At 43.0% G+C, this 23,514-nt stretch overlaps 1 protein-coding gene across 4 annotated transcripts; it reads right to left on the minus strand.

Annotated features, from left to right (window-relative positions):
- Position 1: 1 nt before the first annotated feature.
- Positions 2–23,436, minus strand: stim1a (stromal interaction molecule 1a). 4 transcript variants are annotated; one of them, XM_053873111.1, is made up of 14 exons: positions 23,287–23,436; positions 22,572–22,704; positions 19,251–19,381; positions 17,588–17,702; positions 15,802–15,913; positions 15,469–15,584; positions 12,369–12,546; positions 7,874–8,051; positions 7,133–7,300; positions 6,946–7,046; positions 6,148–6,377; positions 5,509–5,589; positions 3,842–4,241; positions 2–2,447 (listed from the first exon to the last, which is right to left on the minus strand). In XM_053873111.1, exons 2-14 carry the CDS (start codon positions 22,690–22,692, stop codon positions 1,946–1,948), a joined length of 2,433 nt encoding a protein of 810 aa, XP_053729086.1. In that variant the 5' UTR covers positions 22,693–22,704; positions 23,287–23,436; the 3' UTR covers positions 2–1,945. The 4 variants fall into 4 exon arrangements, with proteins under 4 accessions (XP_053729086.1, XP_053729084.1, XP_053729083.1 ...); XM_053873109.1 differs by lacking the exon at positions 5,509–5,589 and having other exon boundaries at positions 3–2,447; positions 4,178–4,241; XM_053873108.1 differs by lacking the exon at positions 5,509–5,589 and having other exon boundaries at positions 3–2,447.
- Between the last annotated feature and the right edge of the window lie 78 nt (positions 23,437–23,514).

Raw genomic sequence — 23,514 nt, forward strand, 5'->3', positions numbered from 1 at the left:
CATTTAAAATAGTTTATTGCTATCATGCAGGAGTGCCATAAAAGTTTAGATCCACCACAGAAAGATGCAAAAGTATCGTGTGTGTTTTTTTTCCATCTGTACAAATATACGCCAAGTATTCATCAACAGAAGCTAGAAACACAGGGAGGAACTGAGGAGGAAGCGGCGTCGGTTTGTTGACATGCATCAACAGCAGTGCACTGTCGTGGGAGCGGACAGACTGAGACACGCCCACACGGTCCGATGGCAGAGTCCACTTACAGCAAACCGTCGTGCAAAAGGTACAAATGACTCTTTTTAAAAAGTACCGGTAAGAAATATTTTGGAATATTCAAAAACGTCTTTCACACCTAAACGTGGTGCCTGTTGGCTACGACAGGGCCATGCGATGAAAATACATTTACCATATTTTAGTTGAAAACAATAAAATAAATCCATTCAACGCGCTCCCAATGACGTAGACGGAAGTCCGTAGACAGCGATGCTAACGGTTAGCAACCGATTTAGCTGACCCATACTTGCTCGACAAATACAACCAGCACGTAAAATCGCAACGTGGTACTGTAAAGACCGAACCTTCATTTCATTCGAACCAGGACTGGGTCACGATCATGAAACCGTAACCGATCAGCTGTTCTTTGCCGCCTGGTAACTCGCGTGCATTCACGTCAACAGTCCGTGTAGCAACAAGCAACAGTAGTTCCGAGTGTAACAATGAACCGCCGCGTTAATAACAAACAATATTTTGACCACATGGCCCCATAACGCGGCGTATGGGAGCTGACATCGTCTTCTGTCGCACATTTTTGGTTGTCCGTGAGCGAGACGAGGAACCTATACCTACTTCTGCATAGTTGTGTGCTCGTGTGAAGTCAGCGACATTGAATCTGGCTTTTGCCTCGATAGTAATACTCATAAGCAACACATGTAAACAGGCTGTGTGGGTGACGGTTGACCGAAAACAATATCACTGAACATTCATGAGACAAAAAGGCTTCAAACGCGTTTGGCACTTCTGATTTTTGGTCGTCCAGAAACCGAGTTTATGAATGGATCCACAAAAGTTAACTTGTACTAATAGCCCTTTCCAGCAACTGTTCTCACTTAAACCACTAAAATGAGAATATAAAATCTGAATAGAATTGAAAGAGAATAAACAGTGGAACTTCAGGATGATAATATTTGATTAAGGGGGGGATTATGTAAGGAAGCCAGCAAGCAAACAAAATATTGGCTATTCTTGGGTTGAAATTATACAGCACATGATTATACATACATAGATTTTTGGTATGGTCAGCGAAGAGTACTGACAAAAACCTTATGGTCATTTTCTATTACTTCAACACATGACAGACTAAATGATTAAAGCTGACAGGCATGATTTCTTTTTACCTGCGTGACTTGCAGGTCGTCACATGAGGTGTCTACATAAATAAAAGGCCCACTTTCATGATCAAAAGATGTACAGAGGAGAAATAAAACAGAGGGAGAAGAAGAGGAGGGAAGAGTGTGCGTTTTCATTGTGGGAGTCGAAGCCTTGTTTGTGTTTAGGTAGTCAGAACGAAACATCAGATGTTCCCAAAGCAGGTTAACAACAAGAACCGAGCAAACACTTAGAGCATTCGAGTATCAGTCAAACCAAAGTGAAGACATGCAAGAGGAGGGGGAAAAGGGGTTGAAAGAAGAAGAAGAAGAAGAAAGAAACACGGGGCGACGCGGTTCCCTTTGGGATTGGCACAATGTCCTGCAGAATAAATAATAGTTTACATTCCGATATACAAACCGACCCCATCCCCCCACTCGACATGGACAGGTGAAACTCGACAGCTGGTTGCTCCCACGTCCCAGTAGGTGGCGTACCTACAGAATGATTGGACGATTCTCCGAAAGCCTTATTCCCCACAGAGGAAGGAACTGAGTCAGACAGTCGTGAGTCCAGTAGCACTTATTTCCTCTGCTTCTTGAAGATCTTGAAGGTGTGTTTCTTGCGGCTGGCTGTGGAATCTGTGTCTTCCCCCGTGGAGCCGCTGTCCTCCTCCAGCGGGCTCTTCTTGGAGGATAGCTGCGGGATGCGGCTGCTTCCCTTCGCTCCCGCCGCTCCCGTCGGCGATGGCGTTTCTGGTTCGGTGGAGTTTGGGCTGAAGGACCGGGAGGACTCGGACAGGCTGTTGATCTCACCCAGGCTGGGCGACTTCTCCATGCCGTGCACCCGCTTCATGAGTAACGGGCTGTCGGGGCTGGAGGCCTCGGTGGGGCCCAAGTCGTAGACGCGATTCCCTCCGTTGGGAGTGAACGCGTGCAGCGAGATGGAATCCTCGGCGCGGCCTGACATGCCGTGCAAGAGAGAGGTGGGCTTTATTAAGTGACCCTTGGAGCTGAACGCAGACAGACGATCTCCCACTTGAGAGAGGGAGAGGGAGGAGTCGGAATCTGAGCGATTCAGGTCCCTGGCAAAGGAAGAGAGACGTAGTTAGAGGAAAGCACTGACAAAGCCCGGCATGCCTGAGTGGACCTATGCTACCAGGGCATCACTTTTGAGGACGAAAACACCTTTGAAACACCAGTTTTAACAGCCAAGTGTCAGATACTTAAAATGCTAGCTGGTTCTCTGATCACTGCCAACTTCATTAATGCTCCTTCTCACAGGTAGATCGGTAAACAAATGGGAGGCAGAGTCAGGATTAGCTTCTATAACTCAGTGGGAAAAGGATGACATGTTCGGCCCAGGATGGAGATGAGATCCTTCCCCAGGTGGAGGAATCGGGGCATCTTGGGGAGACAGATGGACTGGTCTACTGTCGTGAGGACACTATCGATCTGTCATGGTTCACAGTGCTACTTTCACCTCAGGACACCAGGTTTGGGAACAGGTGACTTTACGCTCTGAGACATACTTTGGAAAGCTAATGCATCGCTGAGAGGCCTGCAGCAGATCCACAGCACCTCCACATTAACAGAAGCCAGTAGATGTGGTTCAGGCTTCAGGTTGACTCTGGGACGCCTCCTCAGTGAGGGGTTACTCTGCTGGAGAGGCCTGGAGGAGGGAAGTCTGATAGTACCCCATGACCCGACCCCGACCCAAAATGGATGGATGGATAGAAGCAGCAACTGATTCTATATAGAATATCTGCAGTTAAACTTCGAGGATGAATTCACTCATTCATTCATTTTCAGCTGCTTATTGCCAAATAGAGTTGCAGGATGTTGTGGCCTCGTCCAGCTAACGTGGGGTGAGCGACGGGGCACAACTTGATCAGCCTGTCCCTCTTCAGAAGAACAACCTTTCATGCACACACAACTAAACAAAATTAACCTGCGTGTTTTTGGACTGTGGGAGGAAATCGGACCGCTTTGAAGAAACTTTGAAGAAGCATCAGGATACAAATATTCTTTTGCCATGATTTAAAATTGGACGGACCATGTTCCTCCAAGGCTTCAAAAATGCCAGGAGAGATTTGTTCTACCTAGGATCTAATAAGTAGGACTCAGACCTCAATGGGCAAATTTCGTCTTAAAATTGAGCACAAGCAGTGATCACTTTCAGTCGCTAAAACTTGGTCTTCAAAACATGTTTTCATCTCAGGATACTGACAGAATATTAACCACACCTGTGAAGCCAAAGACAAACAGGAGCAGCCTGGAAAAGTGTTAGTTTGGCAGGAGAGGAAAGGAGCACTTTAATTCCACGGCAGGTGCAATGAAGTGAAAGCAGCATGGACAACGGTGGGAAAACCTGGAATGCATTTGCAATGTGTTAAAATAAAAAACAAAAATGTCAGTGGCTGGTGAACGAACAGCAACCACGCACATGCGACGTGTGTGGAGAACTGAAAAGAGGTACCCCTCAGTGTCGCAGCATGAGGCTTTGGAGACGTCCGAGTATGTCAAATCAGGAATGGGGTCCATGGGCTGGAAAGAAGGGTGATATATATGGGAGGAATGAGCGCCCCCCACAGAGCTGGGGAGGCAGGACACCGAGGATGAGAGCGACTGAGGAGGCGGGTTGGAGGTGCAGATGATGGAGGGGTGGGAGACGGCAGAGGAAAGAGGAGGCAGGGGGAGATTGTCCAGCTGACCGAAAGACTGGCTACGCGTCTGCCTGAAAGGAACCCGAGCCCGGGACGGGTGTGAAGTCCCCTCTCCCTGCTGACTCAACGACAGGCAGCTCTCTACCAACCTCTGGGAGCCCATGGCCAGCTGGGGGTCCATGTAGCGCTGGCGGAGTGTCATCATACTGGCAGCTGCAAGCAAAAAAACCACAATGTCAAAGAATCGGAGAAGATCGAGACGTGGAAAGATAGTGTTGGGTTGAGCGAGTATTTGTTGCTTAAAGCAGCCCTACACAAGTCTTGAGTTTCAGCGTTTCAGCCAACTGAAAGGGATTTATTTGTTTGGCATGAGCAAATATTTTTGCATTGATTCTGCAGCCATCAAACATGTAAACAGACTGCCCTCAAGCTACTCTGCAGATGTCTATTTTGGTTCTTGAGACACAGCATATATGTACTTTCACAGACACAGGAAAGAAAAATAAATATAAACATGGCCGTTACAGACATTTTGGCTCCATATACATGCTTGTACAACTGTGTTTAAGTGCTTTATAGACACTTGGTAACAAGGCATTCACAATACCCAAGTCTATAATTCACTTTATTTTATGATGATCAGTTGGAAGGAACTGAAAACAATTTTTTCATTTGTCATCCTTGACTTTGGTTGGCTGCATCATCCTGGTATTGTACAAAAGAATGGGATCTAAAGAGCCAAATTACATAACAGTATCACCATTTCTAATATTAATATTATGATTATTGACTATTATATTCCGTGGTCACTGGCTTGAGCAAGTGCAAGTGTGCACATCTAAACACGAGTGTGGCTTACTTTTTTTAACCCATGTTCCTTACACAGAAATGTAGCTTCCTGTTTATAAATTCTGTCGCATCCTCTTGCAGGGTTGCTAATGCAACAATAGCCATTTCAAACCAAATGTTGTTGACTTCAAAATGGGTTGTAAAACACTGTCATTAATATCAACTACCAAGTGAAACTTTTTGAAGGGGTCAAGGTCGGGGTCGAGAACCATTCAAAGACCCAGTAGCGCTGCTTCACACCCATCAAAATACTTCAAAAAATCCCAACACTAGCTCCACGTCACTCCAGTAAATCAACATGTTAGAAATTACACAGCAAAAACAGGAAATTATTGCATGTCATCATTCAAATGAAATAACACCCAACTTGTGAAAGCCCACGAAGAGCAAAAGCCACAAATCACTGTGGGAAGAGAACAAGGGGCAGAACTGGGAGGTGTGGCGATTAAAAATAAATCTGGTGAGCAAGCAGCCACAGAAAAGGTCAGGGGAGTTTTTAGATGGATGCAGCGTGGCGCATAATCTATTCCTTCCAGCTGTGTCCATCTCCTGCGCGAGAACATGTCTGGGAGTGGGAGTGGGAGTGGGGGGACACAGGGAGTGGAGCTGGGACATGGAATAAATGGCCAACCGGGATATTTCCACACGGGCTGACCGTCTGACCCCACGGACCACAGGTCGCTGGATCGCCGCTCCAACAGTCGGGTGCAATCTGTAGTGGTGCCATTGAGACAGCGGGGGGTGCCAAATGACAGAAAACGTGGCGAAGGGAGAGAGGGAAGTGAGATAGGGAGCTGGATTCACAGTTTCAGTAGTACTCACAGTTACAGCCGCAAAAGGGGCTCAGCTGCTGACATGCGCAACAACAATGCAGCTTCAATGGAGGGCACTTTCTGCTCGAGCGCGCGAATCGAGCAAGTAGAGGCACATCATGTTTAAGAAGTGGGCATCGTTGGTGACAAGTGGTTCACACACATCCACACACAAATACAGCAGGACAAACACTTGCTGTCATTAAAAGTATATTTTGACAGTTTAATATCCAAACGAACTGAGTTCAATTCATAAGAAAACAATTAACAAAAGGCATCCAAGTGTGGCTCCTGTGTCACTCGTACAAACACATGACGTCGTAGACCCCGACTACCAGCACATAAAAAAAAGTTTTCAAACTCTCATGTATGGTTTTTGGACTTCCCCAGCAACGCCTTGGAAGGTTTAGTGCTTCGTTTGCCCACAGAGGAGCCAAGAGATTCAGATGAACTCTTACATTGCAGAGTTCCGGGGAGAATATCCTCGTCCAGGTCGTCCATGTCGTCGGTCATGATGAAGTGCTGCGGCGTGGCCCTGCCGCCCATGAAGCTGGGGTCCAGGTTGAGGGAGGAGGCCAGCGAGGGAAGGCCCGGGTTGTTGACGATGGTGAAGCCAGTGAGGATCTCGATCTGCTGCCAGCGATGCAGCCGCTCGCGCAGCGCAGCTGTCACCTCACCCAGGGCTTGCCTGTGAAATACGAGGCGAGTGAGAGGAGAGGAAGCCAAATATTTACTTGAACATGACAGCGGCAATATCAGTGCTCAGAGGAACATCAATCTGTCACATTATTGTTCTAAATTGTTGGAGGTTACAAACGGCTTGCAGAGTCATTACAAAACTCTGGTGGAGATGTAGCTTGGTGATGCTTGTGTTCGGCCATCAGTTGGCTGCTCCTTCTGATGATTCAAGCGGTGTGCAACTACACCGTCTTTTATCATCTCCACCTCCTTCACCGCTCAAGTTAGGACAACCTCACCCTGTCCAAACGATCCAACTCTACCTTCCCTCATGGAAGTGCATACATATAGGACCTGATTTATGGAGGGTCTCTGACACCTCAAAATTTTCCTCTGCATTACGTCATATAAAGCTGATGTCAGTTTGATCTGATGGACAGCCGGGTGACATCTGCTCCTAAAGGAGGACCAGCAACTGGTGGACCCAATGCCAACATCACACCATTCGATGTTGCTGCTCTCTGTTAGATAAGCACAACGCGACATTTTAGAGTAAAACTTGAAAAACGTCTGCTCACTTTGCTGCCAGAATCTTGTGGTCCACATCATCAAGGGAGGAGCTGTGAGCGACATGGAAAGTACCAAACAGTGTGTTCCTCTTTTTCTTTATCTTCTCCGCCTGTAAAACAATTTCAATTTATAACCAACAGCTTCCCGACATGGCGACCAAAACAAACCCAACGCTGCTCAGTTGATAATAATCACCCCTTCTTTTGCCACCAGCAGCTGCCGTTCGGCGTTCTGCTTCTTGATGTTGTAGTACTGGACTTCCACCTCATGGGTGAGCTGCAGCCACTTCTGCAGGGACTCTGGCGGTGACCAGCTACTCCGTGACTCCAGTTCCTTTTCGGCTTTTTTCAGCGCCATGCGGACCTATGACAAATGTGAGAAGCTTCAGGTGGCAGATTAACACGTCCAATATTACGGCGCCGTGGTGGGAAACAATGTTCTGAACAGACCACGACTACTGTGCATGTGCTTCTGTGCGGAGCTGCACATTATACTTCATCTTTCAAACACAACAGCCACATACATAACATTTAACTAAACACGACATTCCTCCGTGGGGTTGCCTGCAGGAACCACCGGTGTTTCAACGCTTCCAAGCGCTGCAGGCACTCACCACTGACAATGCAGTTTCTGCATAGCCAGCTGCAATTATGACCTGTTTGACAAGCAACAACTGAATATTTTCTCATGATAATGACAGGCTTTGACATTCTACAAGCAAGGCAATGGCCAGAAATGTAGCTTATTATTTGATCACCCAAGTGAAATTCTAAAAGTTTCTCACAACCTCTTTCAAAGTCTTGAAATAACGTGTGTGAAAGCGGCCAAATTAAGGAGAAGTGGTTGAAATTGCATCAGCTTTTACGCAATTTCTACATTTCCAGGAGAGGCACGCGATCCTGTCAGGTGAGCGGCAAGATGGGGGCGCGGCGGTACCTGCTCCAGCTCCTCCTCTGCGTACTTCTGTCGGCTCAGTTCGTTCTCAGTGCCCTCTCGCAGTTCCTTGAGTCGGTGGGCTTCCTGTTTGGCTGTGTTGATCTCATCTCTAAGCTTCTGCTCCAGGGTCACCTTCTCCACCTCCACTGTGCGGTGCTCCTCTTGGGCGATCTGCAGCCTGAAACATGGGAGAAAATAAAGTCCTTGTTATGTATATTTATAACAACAGCTACATTTTCCTCAAGCCTCCTGCACAGATATTCTAAACACAGGACGCCATATTTCCAATCAACCAGGGAACCCTGACACTGAAGACATTCTCTCTCTGGCGTCATGGAGTTTGAAAACTAAACTCTACACATGTCAAAGGGGGACTAAGCTACTTAAAGTCGAAATAGGTGTCAAATTCTTTTTCCGGTCCCTCTGTGATTTACGAGCGCACGATAACCACATATGTGTAGAATGTAGGACTTGCATCAGCGATGCATCACCGGAAGCGATGGCTAACATATAGAAGACACCTAGTCCGGATCAGCTGCTGGGTCACTCACAATGAGCTTGACATTAGAGGGAGCCGAGCGACCAAACAGACCAGCTGTCAGCCAGCAAATTTAGAACAGTACAGTGTGGGACTCGATGCTTCTGTAGTAACCAGAATATGTGCGATGGATTGTACGTGTGCTATTTTCGTTCATGACATGATATTTAAAAGTCTGTCGGATCAGGGTCATCACTGACTTTGTCACCGACTGACAATGTTTTTAAATGTCATTGTTTTGTCATTTTTTGGCTGGCGAAGAGAGGCAAAACACGGAGGAATGAAAGGTGATCCAGACGACTGGCTGTGGAAAATGTTGGTGGCGGGTAGTCCTGCTAATGCTTCGACCGTGACCTCTGTCATTCCCTCGCTGGGATTTGAGGGCGCTAACTGGGCCTTAGACTTTGTAGTTTTTTGTTTTTTTTTAACATTCCCTAAACTTTCACGTCACAATTCAAGTCACTAGCTTTATCAAAAGGGGTGCCCAGTTTTCTCCTTATTGTCCTCACACTATTGTTCGGTCTCTCATAAGCGAGCTGCGTCAGTCTCCTCCTACTGTCTCCTGACAGGGAAGGGTGGCTGCCACCGGGCTACTTGATACCACCACGGGGTCTGTTTGAAGGTATGGAAAGAGAGCAGCTGGCAGCAGGGATCAGGAGCAAAGGCACGGCTACAGAGGACATAGCTCTCTCACACTCTCAATCTCTCAGCTTTGAGTGCAACCAACAACAAAAAGTCTCCTCCAGGTCAACAGAACCGCAGCCTTTTATCCCTCCCAACTATTCATTCAATGATGAGACATCGCAGCCCAGTGACAGTATTCACTTCATGAGTAATTGATTTACGTCGGACGACAACAGGAGCAATTCATGATGTGATTAGTGGTGGTATGTCATGCAGTTACCACACAGTGACGTGATGTCATGTCACTCCACAGCCAAGACAGGAAGACGACCGTAACAAGCTCCGGCTATTTATAAAGCTGTTATCAAACTTCTGTGTGTCATTCAAAGAAGGTTGTTCAGGAAACATCGTGAGCAATAAAGCAATGTAGCTGCACATTTGCCACCCATCACTGGAGAAAACCCGCCACTTCGAGGTTCCCCTCAAGCTCCCAGCTTCGCAGCGGCTTATAGTTCAAATGGAACATTACCATATGAGGAGGTACATCGGGCCGGATAACAAATAGGCCATGGTTGACCCAACCCAAGTTCATTCAGTGAAACATAAACCCCCTTTTTCAGTCTATTTGCTGTTCAGCAGAGCATGCCAGCTCGTGTTTCAGAAACAGCCGTTCGAAACAAAGAGCCGCTCATGTGGGTAACCAGGGCAGCAAGCGACTGATAGTTCACCGATCGCTGGTCACCGCCTTCAGCATCAGCGCCAGGAACACCGCCTGTTACTGAACGTTAACTGCAACACTGACTGACTTGTGTTCTACACGTCATGATTCAAAATCTAATTATTCTACTTCTTGATATGAGTGTGAACCACAAAAAAAATATTTCAGAATCAGTTCTGTAAAATGATTGGGGCTCATTCATTCTGCAGCACATCGTGCGTTCGGCTGAGAAGGTGACCTGTATGTCTCCAGGACCTGCAGGACATGCAGGTCGCATCAGAGCCGACCCTTCTCATCCTGGACATGGACTGTTTGTTCCTCTTCCCTCTGGCAGGAGGCTACGGTCCATCCAGACCAGAACCTCCCGTCACAGGAACAGCTTCTTCCCCTGAGCCATCAGACTGTTAAATTTGTGATCAGCCTTGTTGTTTGTGGGTTATTTTATTTTATTTATTAACAGCACTTCATTTCGAAGCGTTTTCCTAGTTGGGGTGTGTGTGTGTGTGTGTGTGTATGTGTGTGTGTGTGTGTATATATATATGTAAAATGTCTCAGATTGAGCACCTCAAGAAAATTAAATAACTTGGAATCACTCCGTATAGCAAAGCGATCAGAAACATTACTGTTAAGAAAGACAAGCATGAAATCACCCTTCCAAAACTTCAGCATAGGCCTGACCCCATTCTGAACCTTTGAGCCTCACCACGCCTCCAAAGAGCACCAAGGTCAACTGGCCAGATTCTCTGAGGTCTGAGCATTGTGGCATCTGCTCCAGATCTCAGTCGGGCCTCCGCCCTGGGACCAACGCTGTCTAAATAATTCGTCCTTCATCAAGTCAAAGTTCTCCAGAATGAAGGAATTACAAATACAAAATACTATATATATATATATTCTCCTCTATATTTGTCTATATTTGTCATGTGTCAACTTTACAAGTTTACAGAAGCAAATGCGTCAACTGTGTTTGTCCTGTACAATACAGGTGTCGCTCACAATCCCAACAAACAGCTGCACCAACAGATGATGGACTAGAAGAGATTGTGATGAGGAAAGCCATTTTCATGTGATCATATAGAAAAAAAAACAAAAAAATTATAACAACCCTACTTAGTATCCAAGAAAAATAAAAATCAATATTGAGGATGAATCAATAACAATCTCTTATAGTCCATCATATGGAAACATAACTTTATATTTATGCGTTTAAAAAAAGGCATCAATTGCACAGTATTTCCGCATAAATTACTTCAGAAACAAAACAGAAAAGTGAGTTAAAGCCATGTGATGGTTTGAAGAGCGCTCAGCTGGCAGTCAAGCATGAAGCTCTCGATAGTGAACTGACCTGACTATGATTCGAGGTCACAGTATCCCTGAATGGTATAAAAGAAGAAGATGCGATCCTGAACGCACATTCCACACATTTAATGGATGTACCGGATCAAAATAGATTTTACGCTCATCCTGTCCTCTTATAAACTCAGTTCAAGGCTCTTATCTGTGAGGAGGAAATACCCGTGCAAGTTTTCAGCTATATTGCACAAGCATGCTGGAGTAAGTGCGAGTGTGGGCTATGAGTTATTACGCGTCACTTGAGAATGTATGAGGCACTGCAGACATACCTGACTTCAGCCTTTCAGGGCTGATGCATGTGTGATTGAGAAGCGCTGAGGAGCATGTAATTACTATTTAATGCTCCTGAATGAAATAGATGGCATTCTGTCACGAGAATAAGTGACAACAGCAAAATAGGAGGGAGTGCGACGTCAGAAAAAGAGTGGAATAAAACAAAAGACCTTCACATGTACGCAGATGTAATTTGAGACTTTAGATTGTTGGAAGGTGCAATTGTGAGTAGCTGTCTGTCTCTGCTTGCCCTGCAAATGACTGGCGACCAGTCTGGACTGCCGCTCCCACGCCTCCCGACCGGTTTCAAGCATGCACGTGCGGAAACAAATAATGGAAGCTTAACCGCACAGCCTTTGATTTGGAGCACGAGAATTCTAATAATATTCACCCCTGTGAGTATCTGTCCTCCGATCACAGGAGAACGTTTGCTATGGCTGTGATGCATTCTTGTGCCTGAACAAAAAAGAAAATATTTCAAGGAAAGGTTTTGTTGCTTGAGGAAGTGCAAAGTTCCACTTATATAGAGCACTTCCTGTCTTCTTCAACAGCACCATTGCTTCCTATAGATTCATTTACTGTCCGTTGGATGTGAGCACATTCAAATTGCCGTTAAAAAAAACTACTTAAACCAACAAGGTCAGGACCAGTTCTACAGGAATAAATTACACTGTTTGCAATGCATACCTGCCTCATATTTTCTATTATTTACTCCTAACCAAAAGGATGCCCATTTCAGTCCCTCTTTGAGAAATTACACACAAATTATGCACCAAATTAACTTCTCTGATCTATGTCCTTTTAGTCACATGCTTTTTCCTATTAAAGTAGGAAATGTATTTTATTAGCAAGTGATAAAAACACCTTAAATTACTGTGATTGAAAAGTTCTAAATATCATCACACAAGGAATGAGTTCCAGCAGACAACCATATTAAATTAAAGACCAAGCAAAACCAAGTATTCAGCAGCTGGGTGTTTGAATTTCCTTACTTCTGCTGGAGGTCATGCAGACTCTGCTCGGCTCGCTGCAGGCCCTCCAAGTCCTTCATCATCTTCTTCATGTGGTCTGTAGAGTAGCGTTTCTGAATGTAGGCGAACCAGCAGCCGCCGATACCGATGACGATTGAGACCACCAACATGAAATCTTTTAAGTGGTTGTGTCTGTTCACTGCAAACAGGAGGAAAAAAAAGTACAATTTAATTGACCAGTGATGTGACGCATCATTTTAATTCAAACTGGTGCCATTACTCTTTGGAGAAATCACCTTTAACAAGGACCATGTGTCGCAGCACTAAATCTTCTTCATTCTTCAAAGTAGGACTCAAAAACACACAAAAAATAATGCAAAAATTCTGGCATGTAGAAGCGTCATTAGCAGATGCATGTGAGTAAGTTGTTAAGTGTCACACGCGACATTTTGTCATACGAGCAAGTGTTAAACATGACGCTTTCACTGAGCAACAGGGAATTTTAAAGCATGCCATGCCTATTAATACAACAACAGCAGCTAGTAATGATGTTATCAGTCCGGGGTTGTCATTTGGAATGAGTGGTGTTGCAAGACTCACGATGGTCTCACTTGCCGGGTTTGAACAGGAAGTGAATTTGTGCTAAAAGTGTAACGCATCCTTGCGGCAAATGTGGCTTTTGATAAAGAAAAAAAAACAACACGGTTTCGACAGGCCTCCAACTACTTCTGCTGGTGCAAACTGTCTACAAAACACGACAGGTTTATGAGCATAAACAAAGACGGTTTGCTTAGTATAAAAGATAAGATTAACTTTTTAAAATTGTATTGTGCCGTGTATTGTGCATCTTCTACTGAAGATGTTTTCTCAAAGAAAACAGAGGCTGTACTTCAATGAGCTTTGCCAGTGGAAAGAAAACATTTACGACTCAAACAACAGAGTTTGCGTTGGTACATAAATCAGTTCACAATAGAAAACACAAGACAGACTTTAAGCGCTTCCAAAGAAAAGAAAACCAGAAGGTCTGTTTAATTAACACAAGAAAGACAGCAGGAGACAAATCTGGCCTCTGCATGTTTTCACGGCCTAGCGGGCCCAGTGGGGGTGCACCGGGCCATTGTGCCAAGTGTCGAAAAGTGCTGCTGTTGTGGCGAGTCGGTGGCGCGACGGCTCTGAGCACCTGTCAAAGCCAGACAGTTTTCACTGATGGCTTCGTTGGGGCATCATGAGCAACACAAACCCACAATGAGACATGCCAGACACAGACTGCATATGCGCTCCTGCCTCAGATCTATTCACCCACGTACATTAGTGGTGCTCTTTGTGGCTGCTTAGACCATGAAAAGTCTTCTTTTCCACTGCACAATTTACACATTGACACCTCTGATTTCTTTCAGCAGCGTTAAACCAGCTCAAGCAGCAAGTCATTTTTACTTTATCTACCAGATAAGCTGTCCCAATCTGTCCGCAGGTGGCAACCATCAAACAAATGCTGAGTCACGATGATAAACACCCAGGCAAATAAATGCAATTCAACTTTACTTGACATAAAAAGAAGGATTTAGCGATGCATTGTGTCAGCCTAAAACTCATCATGTGAAGAAGATGTGGGTCGGTAGTAGGGTTTCTGACAAGATTTTTTTTAAACTTGTGGCAGAGCCGCCGCACCCCCAAAAAACAGAACGCAGCTGAATTGGTGATGTGAAAAACGCTAGTCTTTAATCTGCCTCCAGTCCATGTTGTCCTCACGCGGTCCGTCTCTTCATATGTCTGGCTGGAATGCGTGACTAGAGTCCCGCGAGCAACAGACTTCAGTCATTCTTTTTCCAGTAATAACATGGCGAAAACCGTGTTCATGCCCACCTCCATGACCTCTTATGTGTAATCCATCTGTTTCGACGGACACACTTTGTTTTAATATGTTTTCATCTTTGAAAAGAGATCATTTTTCTTTTCTGTGTGCACTTTATGGAATGTAATTTTAAAATGATCTATGCTTGGTTGACTTCTCAGCCCACCTTTTTAATTTATTCGATGACTTTCACAATTACTGTTTAGAGTAGGTCCGGTGGTGGGCGGCTCAATTTGCAGAGGGGCCCATTACATACCACAGCTGTTGGGAGGGGCCTGTGGATAAAGCCTTAGCAGGACGGAAAAAGTTGCAAAAATAGAAAAAAAAGCCCATCAACTGAAAGTACAATTTCAAGATATATATAAATCAATCTATATATATATATATATATATATATATATATATATATATATATATATATATATATATATATATATATATATATATATATATATATATATATATATATATATATATATATATATATTCACACAGTGAATTTTTCAGTGACTTTTTCTGTAAATAAATAAATAAAATAAATGTAAAAATATGTGTAGAGCTGTACGACTTGCTTAAAGTACATAATTTGAGTAAACAAACTTAATGGCCCTTTGCAATAACAAAGACAGAGGAAGGCAAATAAAATAAAATAATTAAAGTTCTTTAATAAATCTTGAATTAATGTGAGAATGAATAATTGAAAATAAAATTGAACGCTACCTTCAAGCCATCATAAATATTGACTCATGAGTTTTATCGTTCCAATCTCTCATCACGGCCACGGAAAAAAGGGCAAGAGTCACAGGTGAGTAGCACCATGGTCTGCTCTGGAGGATTCCCAGCAGCTCTAGCCCATAAGCTGTCCTCAGTCAAGACCACTGAGTCTAGAGTCTTTTCCTGTTCATTTTTAAAAAAGGATTAAATCTGAATCTAAGAACATATCATTCCAATAGTACAAACTATTACGCAAAACAAAGCCTGTGAAGTGCAGGAATAGCTGCTGTTCATTTGCAAAAGTACACAGAGAGAGGTTTGTTTAGGATATCAAGCAACGTCTCGCCTCCTCTTTATAACTTTTTCCTCTACTAAATTAAGCATTATCCTAAAGTTCAAGAGCTGGTTAGATTGAAACAAATGGCATTGCAACACTTACAGCTAACAGTGGCGTTACATAGAAATATAAGGACCTAAAAAAGCCTCCAGTGAACATGTAAACTTCAGCGAATATTTGCTTTTAAACAAGAAAGTCAAAGAAGTGAAGCCACATACTTAGTGGTGCCCCGAAGAGCACGGTGTCCAAAGCCTTGAGCTGCAGCTTCTGAGCATGGCTCCGATCCAGCATCTTGAGAATGGAGACTGTCAAAGTGGTATTCTTAATAGCGAGCCTGAGGGAGAACAGATACTTTCATTCAGCCATTGTGCCTGCTCCAGCACAATAGAAAGCAGGCCCTAATGCACTTGTGAGGGAAATCGACTGCTCCTTGCTAACTTAGCACATCGGCAACATTGTGGAGCATATTTTTGGAAATTGCTGTCATTATGATGACAAAATGGCAAAAAAGGCAGGCATAAAAAGGCACAAGAGAGCAAGGACAACATTACCTTGGCATGACGCTTCCATTGAAATTCATTCTGCGAAATGCCTCAACATACATCGGCAGCTCCACGTAAGAAATGAGCCACTCTACCACCTCGTCCACTGTCCAGTTGTAAACTGAGGAGGAAACAAGAAATAAACAATGAGTCACTTATTGAAAGACAAATTTAACAATTTTGTGTGGAAATCCTATGGGATGTATTGTGGTGGCAACGTGTCATGGATACTGATCTCCATTGACAAAGCCAAGCTTTGTCAATGGAGATCACAAGTGACGACACTCCATCTGGAGGGGTTAAAGAAAAGCGGATGACAGGAAACATCATGGGCGGGTAAGTGGTCTACATTTGTGTTTTAGAGAAGTGAGCCACAGATACTTTATGGTAAAATTAGCCTCCTAATACTGAACGGCAGACAAATACTAAACCCTATTTATACCATTTCCTTAGAAACAAATCTGTTCAATTAACATATTGTTCAGGGAAAGATTCAGGTTGCATTTACAAGACAGAAAAATGTTGTGTAATGTGTAATTCAAATAAAATATTTCAAGTAATTGACAACAGTGATTCCTGTTTTCCAAGCCTCAGTAGGTGTGTGTGTGTGTTGATGGACAATTCTGGAGCAACTTAAGTGTGACACAAATTAACCCTGCACATTATTTTTCTCAGCACAGGCCGAAAGGGGAGGGTGTGGGAACGTGTGTCTGCCAGATAAAACACAGGAAAGGCACTCGTGATGAACTAGACACTCGAATGAGTTGAAGGGTGTGTTGGAAATGTGTTGACAGATCATACGAGGTAAAATCAAAAAGTGGCTGTCCATGCTAAGGGTTCTACTCTGGGGCTGGGAAAACACCTGATAACATGTCTGCTCCCACTTTGTGACTGATATGGCATAGTGGCGCAATGTCAAAAAACGGCACAGTGGTAGACTTCAGGAAACGCGGTTAAGCATCATATCCGCAGCACCTAACTATTCTACAGAAAACATCTAGTACACCAACATTATCAGTTGAGGCCTGTTCCGCTGAACAGGAAGGCTGTTGTATTCTTTTGCAGACCAAATAAGGAAAAAGGAACAGGGTACATGGCGATCTTTTGAAAACTATGACACAGAAGATTTGCTGCTGTGAAACTGGAGTCTATATGTGTACAATATTTAAGAATTGCAGAAAGAAAACTTTGTTCTTATAGACAACATATTACGAGCTGAACGTAGCCACTATTTTATTTTTCATGTCATGCAGTTCTCTTTGACCTTGTTGTAGGAGCCCTATCCTGTATATTTTTCCTCTGAAGAAATCAAATCTTTGTATTTATCAAGTTAGATTTACTTTACTCTCTCAAAACATTCTGTTTTAATATGGGAAGAGTGACAAGGACTACAAAAACATAACATTTGCCAGTGGAGACATTCTTCTCATCCCACAGTTTGTCCTCAATCTTTTTGTAGGCAACAATAAATTCACACTTGATTCAAAAGGTTGGTGTACCAGGACAGTTTGTGGCAAGTCATGAGGAAGATGGATAAACAGATTGTGACAGGGACATCACAGTGGAGCGATGCAGTGGCTCATTTGTCCCATGATCCTTTCCTTGAGCTACATGAATTCCTGACGTCAGGAATTTTTTTTAACAATCCAAAATGCATTAACGTCGTACTTTCATGCATACAGGATAGTTTCATCTAGCTAACACTGAAGCAAAATCTTGAAGCAGTTCATATCTGAACTGCCCTGCAGTGATTAATTCAGTACAGTGCAAGAACCCAACAAGAGAAGGCAGGTACCTTCAGAGCCTTTCCAGGCATTCCACAAATCCTCCACGCTGATGAATTGGTCATCCCCATGAAAGCTGTTGTGCTTGGCTTTGGGATCGTGATAGTTGAGATCTTCCCTCAGGAACTGCAGAATGGCATGAGAGACGGATTAGTAACACGCAACGATTATCCAGATTAAGGACTGAACATAAAGCACTTTCTATCAGACACCATGATGCGTGATTTAATGGTCTAAAGATGAACTGGCTGGCACATGACACAGACGGTATATTTGTGCGTGAGCGGGTGGTCTAAAGAGCACAAAGGAGGGAGGACAATGACTTGACTTTTAAAAGACTGTGGGGCAATTTGTGTTAATGGCTTTGGATTTATTATGAGCCCCGTAAACTGTGACTGGTTTCACTACTGTAGGTTTTATGACGCCAATAAAACAAGAAAATGCAATTCTTGTGGACTATGTGAACATTTGCTGCACTCACTCAGAGAGACTAAAAATAACTCAACCATGCAAAAGACATTTTAAATTTAATGGTTAAGAATGACAAAGCGTTCACCTCTATTTGGAGCTGATCATGTTATACATTATTTGACAGCACACTAAACCAGCCTGAAGAAAAAGAACCATGTCAGCCACAGAACAGTCTCAAGAGTTGTTCAATACATGCCCACGTTTTAACAACACAAACTCAAGGATCTAATTCTACACCTGTTGTACAAAGACTGTAAAACTTTATTGAGAAACTCACCCAAGGGATCGACAGAGTAACCTAAAGCCTTGATAGTCTTAATAGGATAAAGTTCACAGCTAACTCAGAGATCAAGTTTCACTTGGGCCCGACTAGTTAAAGTCTTTGATTATTACACATTTAATCATTACTACATGTTGACATCTGTAATATGACACACAATCCATTGTGGAAGACAATTTTATTCGACTCCGTTTAGTCACCAAGTTGCTGCCTTCTAAAAAAGAAGCTCTGCACACGCTTCACACCCACAAGTGCCAGCTCATTCAGTCAATAAGGTTCTTGAGAGGAATTAGGCAACAGGAGAAAGAGGGAAAAAACAGCGACTTTCATTCAACTGCCAGTGTGTCCAAACCATGATATCCCTGAGCTATCAGTCAGAAAGATGCCAGCGCAGACAGACAGCAGTACTGAAGGTTCAGACTGTGTTCATGGCCTCAGTGTGAGGTTAAGATGACAAAAGAAGATATAATAACTTGAGGCGAGTGAGCTATTAAAATCAACCAAAATGTCAACCGAAGTTCATGGGCTTATCAAACGTAAATAGACCAGAACTAATGACTAGTACTTTGGATATTTAGAAAGGATTTAAAGACAAATACAATAACATGGTCTACAACACACAGAGTAAATATTTATTTTTGAGTAATTGCTGGACAAACAGTTGAGGAAATGTCTTCTGAAAGGGCTTAATACACGAAAATTTGCCAGTAAAGTGAATGGAATTGCCAAACATGTCCAACTATCACAAACAGTGACAGAAGGAAAGGAACACCTTCAATGCATCATATTCCACCAGCCTGTCTTTTGATTCAGCTGTGACACGTTGGATGTTCTGAATCACGACACAGCTCAACAGCATCAGCCCGGAAATGCAGACGGCTTTAAAAGCACCATATTTTGTGGTGAGATAAAACGGCACTTACTCCGTCTGTCTCAACTACGTCTACGTTGCCGTTTGCGTCATCATCCATCTGCTTGTGAATGCTTCGGATGGCCTCGAAGCTGAGGACACCGTTCTCGTCGTTGCATAGCGGCTCGTCGATGCGACAAAAATCTGTGGAAAATAATTCAGATTTTAAATGGCAGTTGATCATACAAACATATGTTTGATAAATCGTTTGACAGTTATTCTTCAGATCAGGTTTTTAATTCTCAGCTCATAAATAATCATTAAAAAAAACAAATATACTGGTGGTTTGTGGAGACATAATCCTACATTTTTATTTGCTCCAAAGTAAGACATTAAGGTAAAGAGCGCTTCCCTCTAACTGTAAAGTTGAAGAACTTGAATAACCAGCCAACAAGATTCTGTACCGTCAATTCATAACATAGCAGCCATGATGTCTCCCATCCGACTTCCCCGTTTCATATGTGACCAATAAATATTTAGAGTTTTTATGATTGTCAAGACAAAGGTGAAACCCTAACAATAACATGAGCGAGAGCTCCATTATACACCTCAGGAATATATTTAAAGTAGCTCATGTTTGGTTGAATCAAATATTTGAGTCAAATATTCCAAGGAAATGACTCAACTTTATTGGACAGCTTGTGGACAATGAAATCAAGAGGCAAATTAAAAATTTTCAAGAGTGAAGAATTCTACAATATTCTAACAAAAGGTAGTAGAAGAGAGGTGAGCACTTGGCGCCACTACATCAGGTTACATTACTTTTGTCTTTCACAGCATATTGTCAACACAGGTCAAGCAAGTACATGCTGAAAATCCAAGATTTTCTCGCTTCCTACAGGATATGATTTTCTCTGCCGGAGATCAAAGATAACACACCACCCAACATGAGAAGCGGAACTGTGTCTGACTGCACCCAGTTGTGTAACTGTGCCATGGTGACAGAAACTTCAGTTTAATTTCAAAACGACGGGTGGGAAGTGAACAGGTTAAAAGCTTCAATATCAGGTTTTACCAACAATGTCAGCATCTGTTTACACGTGTCCAATTTCCCAGATTGACTGAGAGTACTACTACACCTCACTGGGTTTATTAATAAACTAATTTCTGGAAATCTTAACAACAAAAGATGGAAAGAGGAATTAAATTGCAAAGAAATGGATTAGAAACTAAAAAGGCAATACGGATTAGGAACAGCTATGAGCACTTAAGGGAGCTCAGCGAGACTTACAATTTATAGTTATTAGACACTTGTTTTTGGTGACATTTAAAGCCAGTTTACTGCCACCAAATGACAGCTCCCATTCTACATTTAAAAACCCATGTGTTGCTGAGTTATTCTTTAAATAGACAATAAAATACTAACTTCTGACATCACTTTAGAAACATTTCAAAAACGTCCCGCTGCAGTATTTCATATCATTTTTATACGTTAAATGAGTAACAGCAGCTTTACACCATAACAAAGGTACAAATAACATTCTTAAAGCAACTATTTCAGCAAACGTCAGACAAGAATGTCCTAAACTGGATGCAGCACAACTTAGTTTACAGTCCATACTTTCTCCATTCTGGGAACTGCATGTTATGACAAGGTGGCTTTGCGAGTGCAAGAGAAGAAACAGAAAACAAAATGTCATTGAATCTGAGCGAGCAAACGCGTGGGTCTAGCAACCGTTGTGCATTTGTTCCATATTGTTCCACATATGAAACCAGAAGTAGTGAGGCTGCATGCAGAAAAAACAACTTCCTTGCTGTGAGGAGATGTGCTTTTTTTGCCACATTGGTCAGAGAACCTGATGATCTACATGCTGAAAACACAGCAAGCTTTTACACATCTGTTTGCCCTATAGCAAGTTGTACAAGCAAACAAACACAAAACTGTCTGAATAGCAACCAGCTGTAGCACACTTGTATCTCATCCATCCCCTTTTTACTAATTCGGTCAGCAACCCTCCAGGGACATAAGATTAGATATTTACATACCAGCCACTTTTTTTTTTTTAAACAGATCAAGTTACGCAAGTCATTCTCTGTGCCTACATGTCGACGGTGAACACGCTCCATGACTTTCCCACTGAGTAAGTGAGCAGTTACTATGCACCGTCACTATTCGTGAGACAAAGTTGAGCAAGAAACACTTCCCATTTAGGTCAAACATGCATAGTAAAACATTAACTATGAAATCTGACGACACAAGCATTTTAAAAGATCCTGAGCCTTAAGTGAGGCAAATATTGAAATCACATTTTTCTACACAAAACCAAGCTTAGAAACTGACACTTGACTTGAATTATTTAATAGCGCCGCATTGGGTGACAGGATCATCGACACATGAGATAGAAAGGTGTCTCATCTGCCACCTGAATTTTTAACCCAATCCTGCCATGCCTTTGAAGCGCACTTGTTATGAAGAGTTAAGAGTTACCTACAGAATTAGGTGGCCAACAGATTATTTACATCAACAGGTCTTGAGTGAGTGAATTCATGGAACTCACTCAAAGGATCATGCTATTTGTGAACCAAAGCACTGTGTAGTGTCAATACCTCCACTACTGCAACCATGCAAAACTTTTTTTTCACTTCTCAAAGCATTTGTAACACAAGATAGCAACCTTTTTTGTTGAATTGTCATTCATAAACATGAAGCTTTTTCATACATTAAATAATTAAAAATAAGTGAAAGAGTCAAAAACGCAGATTGAGAGTGCAAGGGTGCAGGAAGGAGCCACAAGTGGTGCATACTGTAGTTTAAGCTTGAGAGAATAGACTCACATAAACCCTAATTTGAAGCGAGTGTTTAGCTCATGTCCATCAGTTGTTGCTTCAAACGTAATATAACGTAAAATGGACTGAAATGTGTACATTTGCGATACAATTTTTTGCTCAACGCAATATCTATTTTGGAGAACACTTGGCTCATGTTATTGATCGTCTTATTTTGTCTTTTTTAATATTATTTACTGTTTGGATTGAGGTCAGCTTACATTAAGTTTAGTAGCAATTACTTACATATGCAATTTCATCGCTCACTTTCTTTCTGCAGTGGGGCATTTATTTTAAAGCTTCACAGTAATGTTCCTAGAAAAATATGACCAACACATAGATTCGGGTGATTTAAAAAAAAACAGGAAAGGTGTGTGCCCACAGTGCAGTGGTTCACCTTGAGCATGTGGTGAACACTGGACAAAGTAACCATTTTTCTCTCCAAATTTAAAGGTGACAAAACAGGTTTTTAACACAGGTATACAAGTTCACAAATGTATTTTTCCACGCCCCTATCTATTTCTAAAATGGCATGGCAAAGGAACAATAAAGAACTACAATGACTCACCTGACACAACGTTGTCTGAGGCCTGAATATCAGCCGGGAGAGAACTCGTTTTTTCACACAAATTTTGTCCGATGACACACAAGTAGACAACACACACCAAGAGTCCTTTGTTGAGCTCCATGACTGATCAAATCTGAAAGAGAAGAGACATGGCCCCGTAAAAATCAGCGAATTGAAGAAGACAATACAACTATTCCAGCAATTCGAGTTCTGACTTGAGCATTGTGTAACATAAGCCACATGACAAACGTGCATGGTATGAACCTGTTAGGAATGCATTGAAACACACTCAAGAGTTACAAGTGACAGGTTCTCCATTCTTCTTCCTGGACGACCAGAAGTCAACTGACCAGTCCTGCCAACAAGAAGCTTAGGATGCGTTTAAAGGGATACGTTATCCCCAAGCTTTTGTTCTGGAAGCTTACGGGCGCGAGCTGTTAAATAGATGCGATTTCTTTTTTCCGGGAAAGATAATGCCCGGTCTGCAAGCCGCTAGCTAGCGCAAGCCTGGCTTACCAATACAAATATCACTTGAGAATGAGTCAAAAACAAGCATTTGTATGTCAGCGTTGCCCAAAAGTGCTGTTACGATGACATGTTTACTTTACGACAGAATCAACTCGCTGCGTTACTACGGAGATGCTAGCAACATCAGGCTAACTACAATACGAGACACGTTCAACGGAATACTTTCAAATGTAATAATAGTCGTCACCTGTCATGAATCAGACCATGGAGATTTGTCTTGGCATTGCAGCAAATACCTCGTCCCCGGAGCGCACACCTTCCCTGAAGGTTCTCGGTCTCTCCCCCACCGACCGAGGGACTGAGCTGAAAACGCCGCAGAGCGTTCACTGACTGACGGCGGTCTTCTTCGACGCCCCCGCCTTCCTGGTTATCGTCAGTGGGTCTCGCCCTCTACAGGTCGCAGATAATACTACAC

This window comes from Synchiropus splendidus, chromosome 8 (genome assembly GCF_027744825.2).
Source record: "Synchiropus splendidus isolate RoL2022-P1 chromosome 8, RoL_Sspl_1.0, whole genome shotgun sequence".
Taxonomy (NCBI): Eukaryota; Metazoa; Chordata; class Actinopteri; order Syngnathiformes; family Callionymidae; genus Synchiropus; species Synchiropus splendidus.

Bases quoted from the DNA above. Each gene is read 5' to 3' on its own strand.
- stim1a (XM_053873111.1), bottom strand. From the start codon at position 22,692: ATGGAGCTCAACAAAGGACTCTTGGTGTGTGTTGTCTACTTGTGTGTC. The intron at 17,703-19,250 runs GTAAGTGCCGTT...GCCATTCTGCAG, and splicing joins ACGTAGTTGAGACAGACGGA to TTCCTGAGGGAAGATCTCAA. The intron at 15,585-15,801 runs GTAATGTTGTCC...GTTCTCCCTCAG, and splicing joins AATGGAAGCGTCATGCCAAG to GCTCGCTATTAAGAATACCA.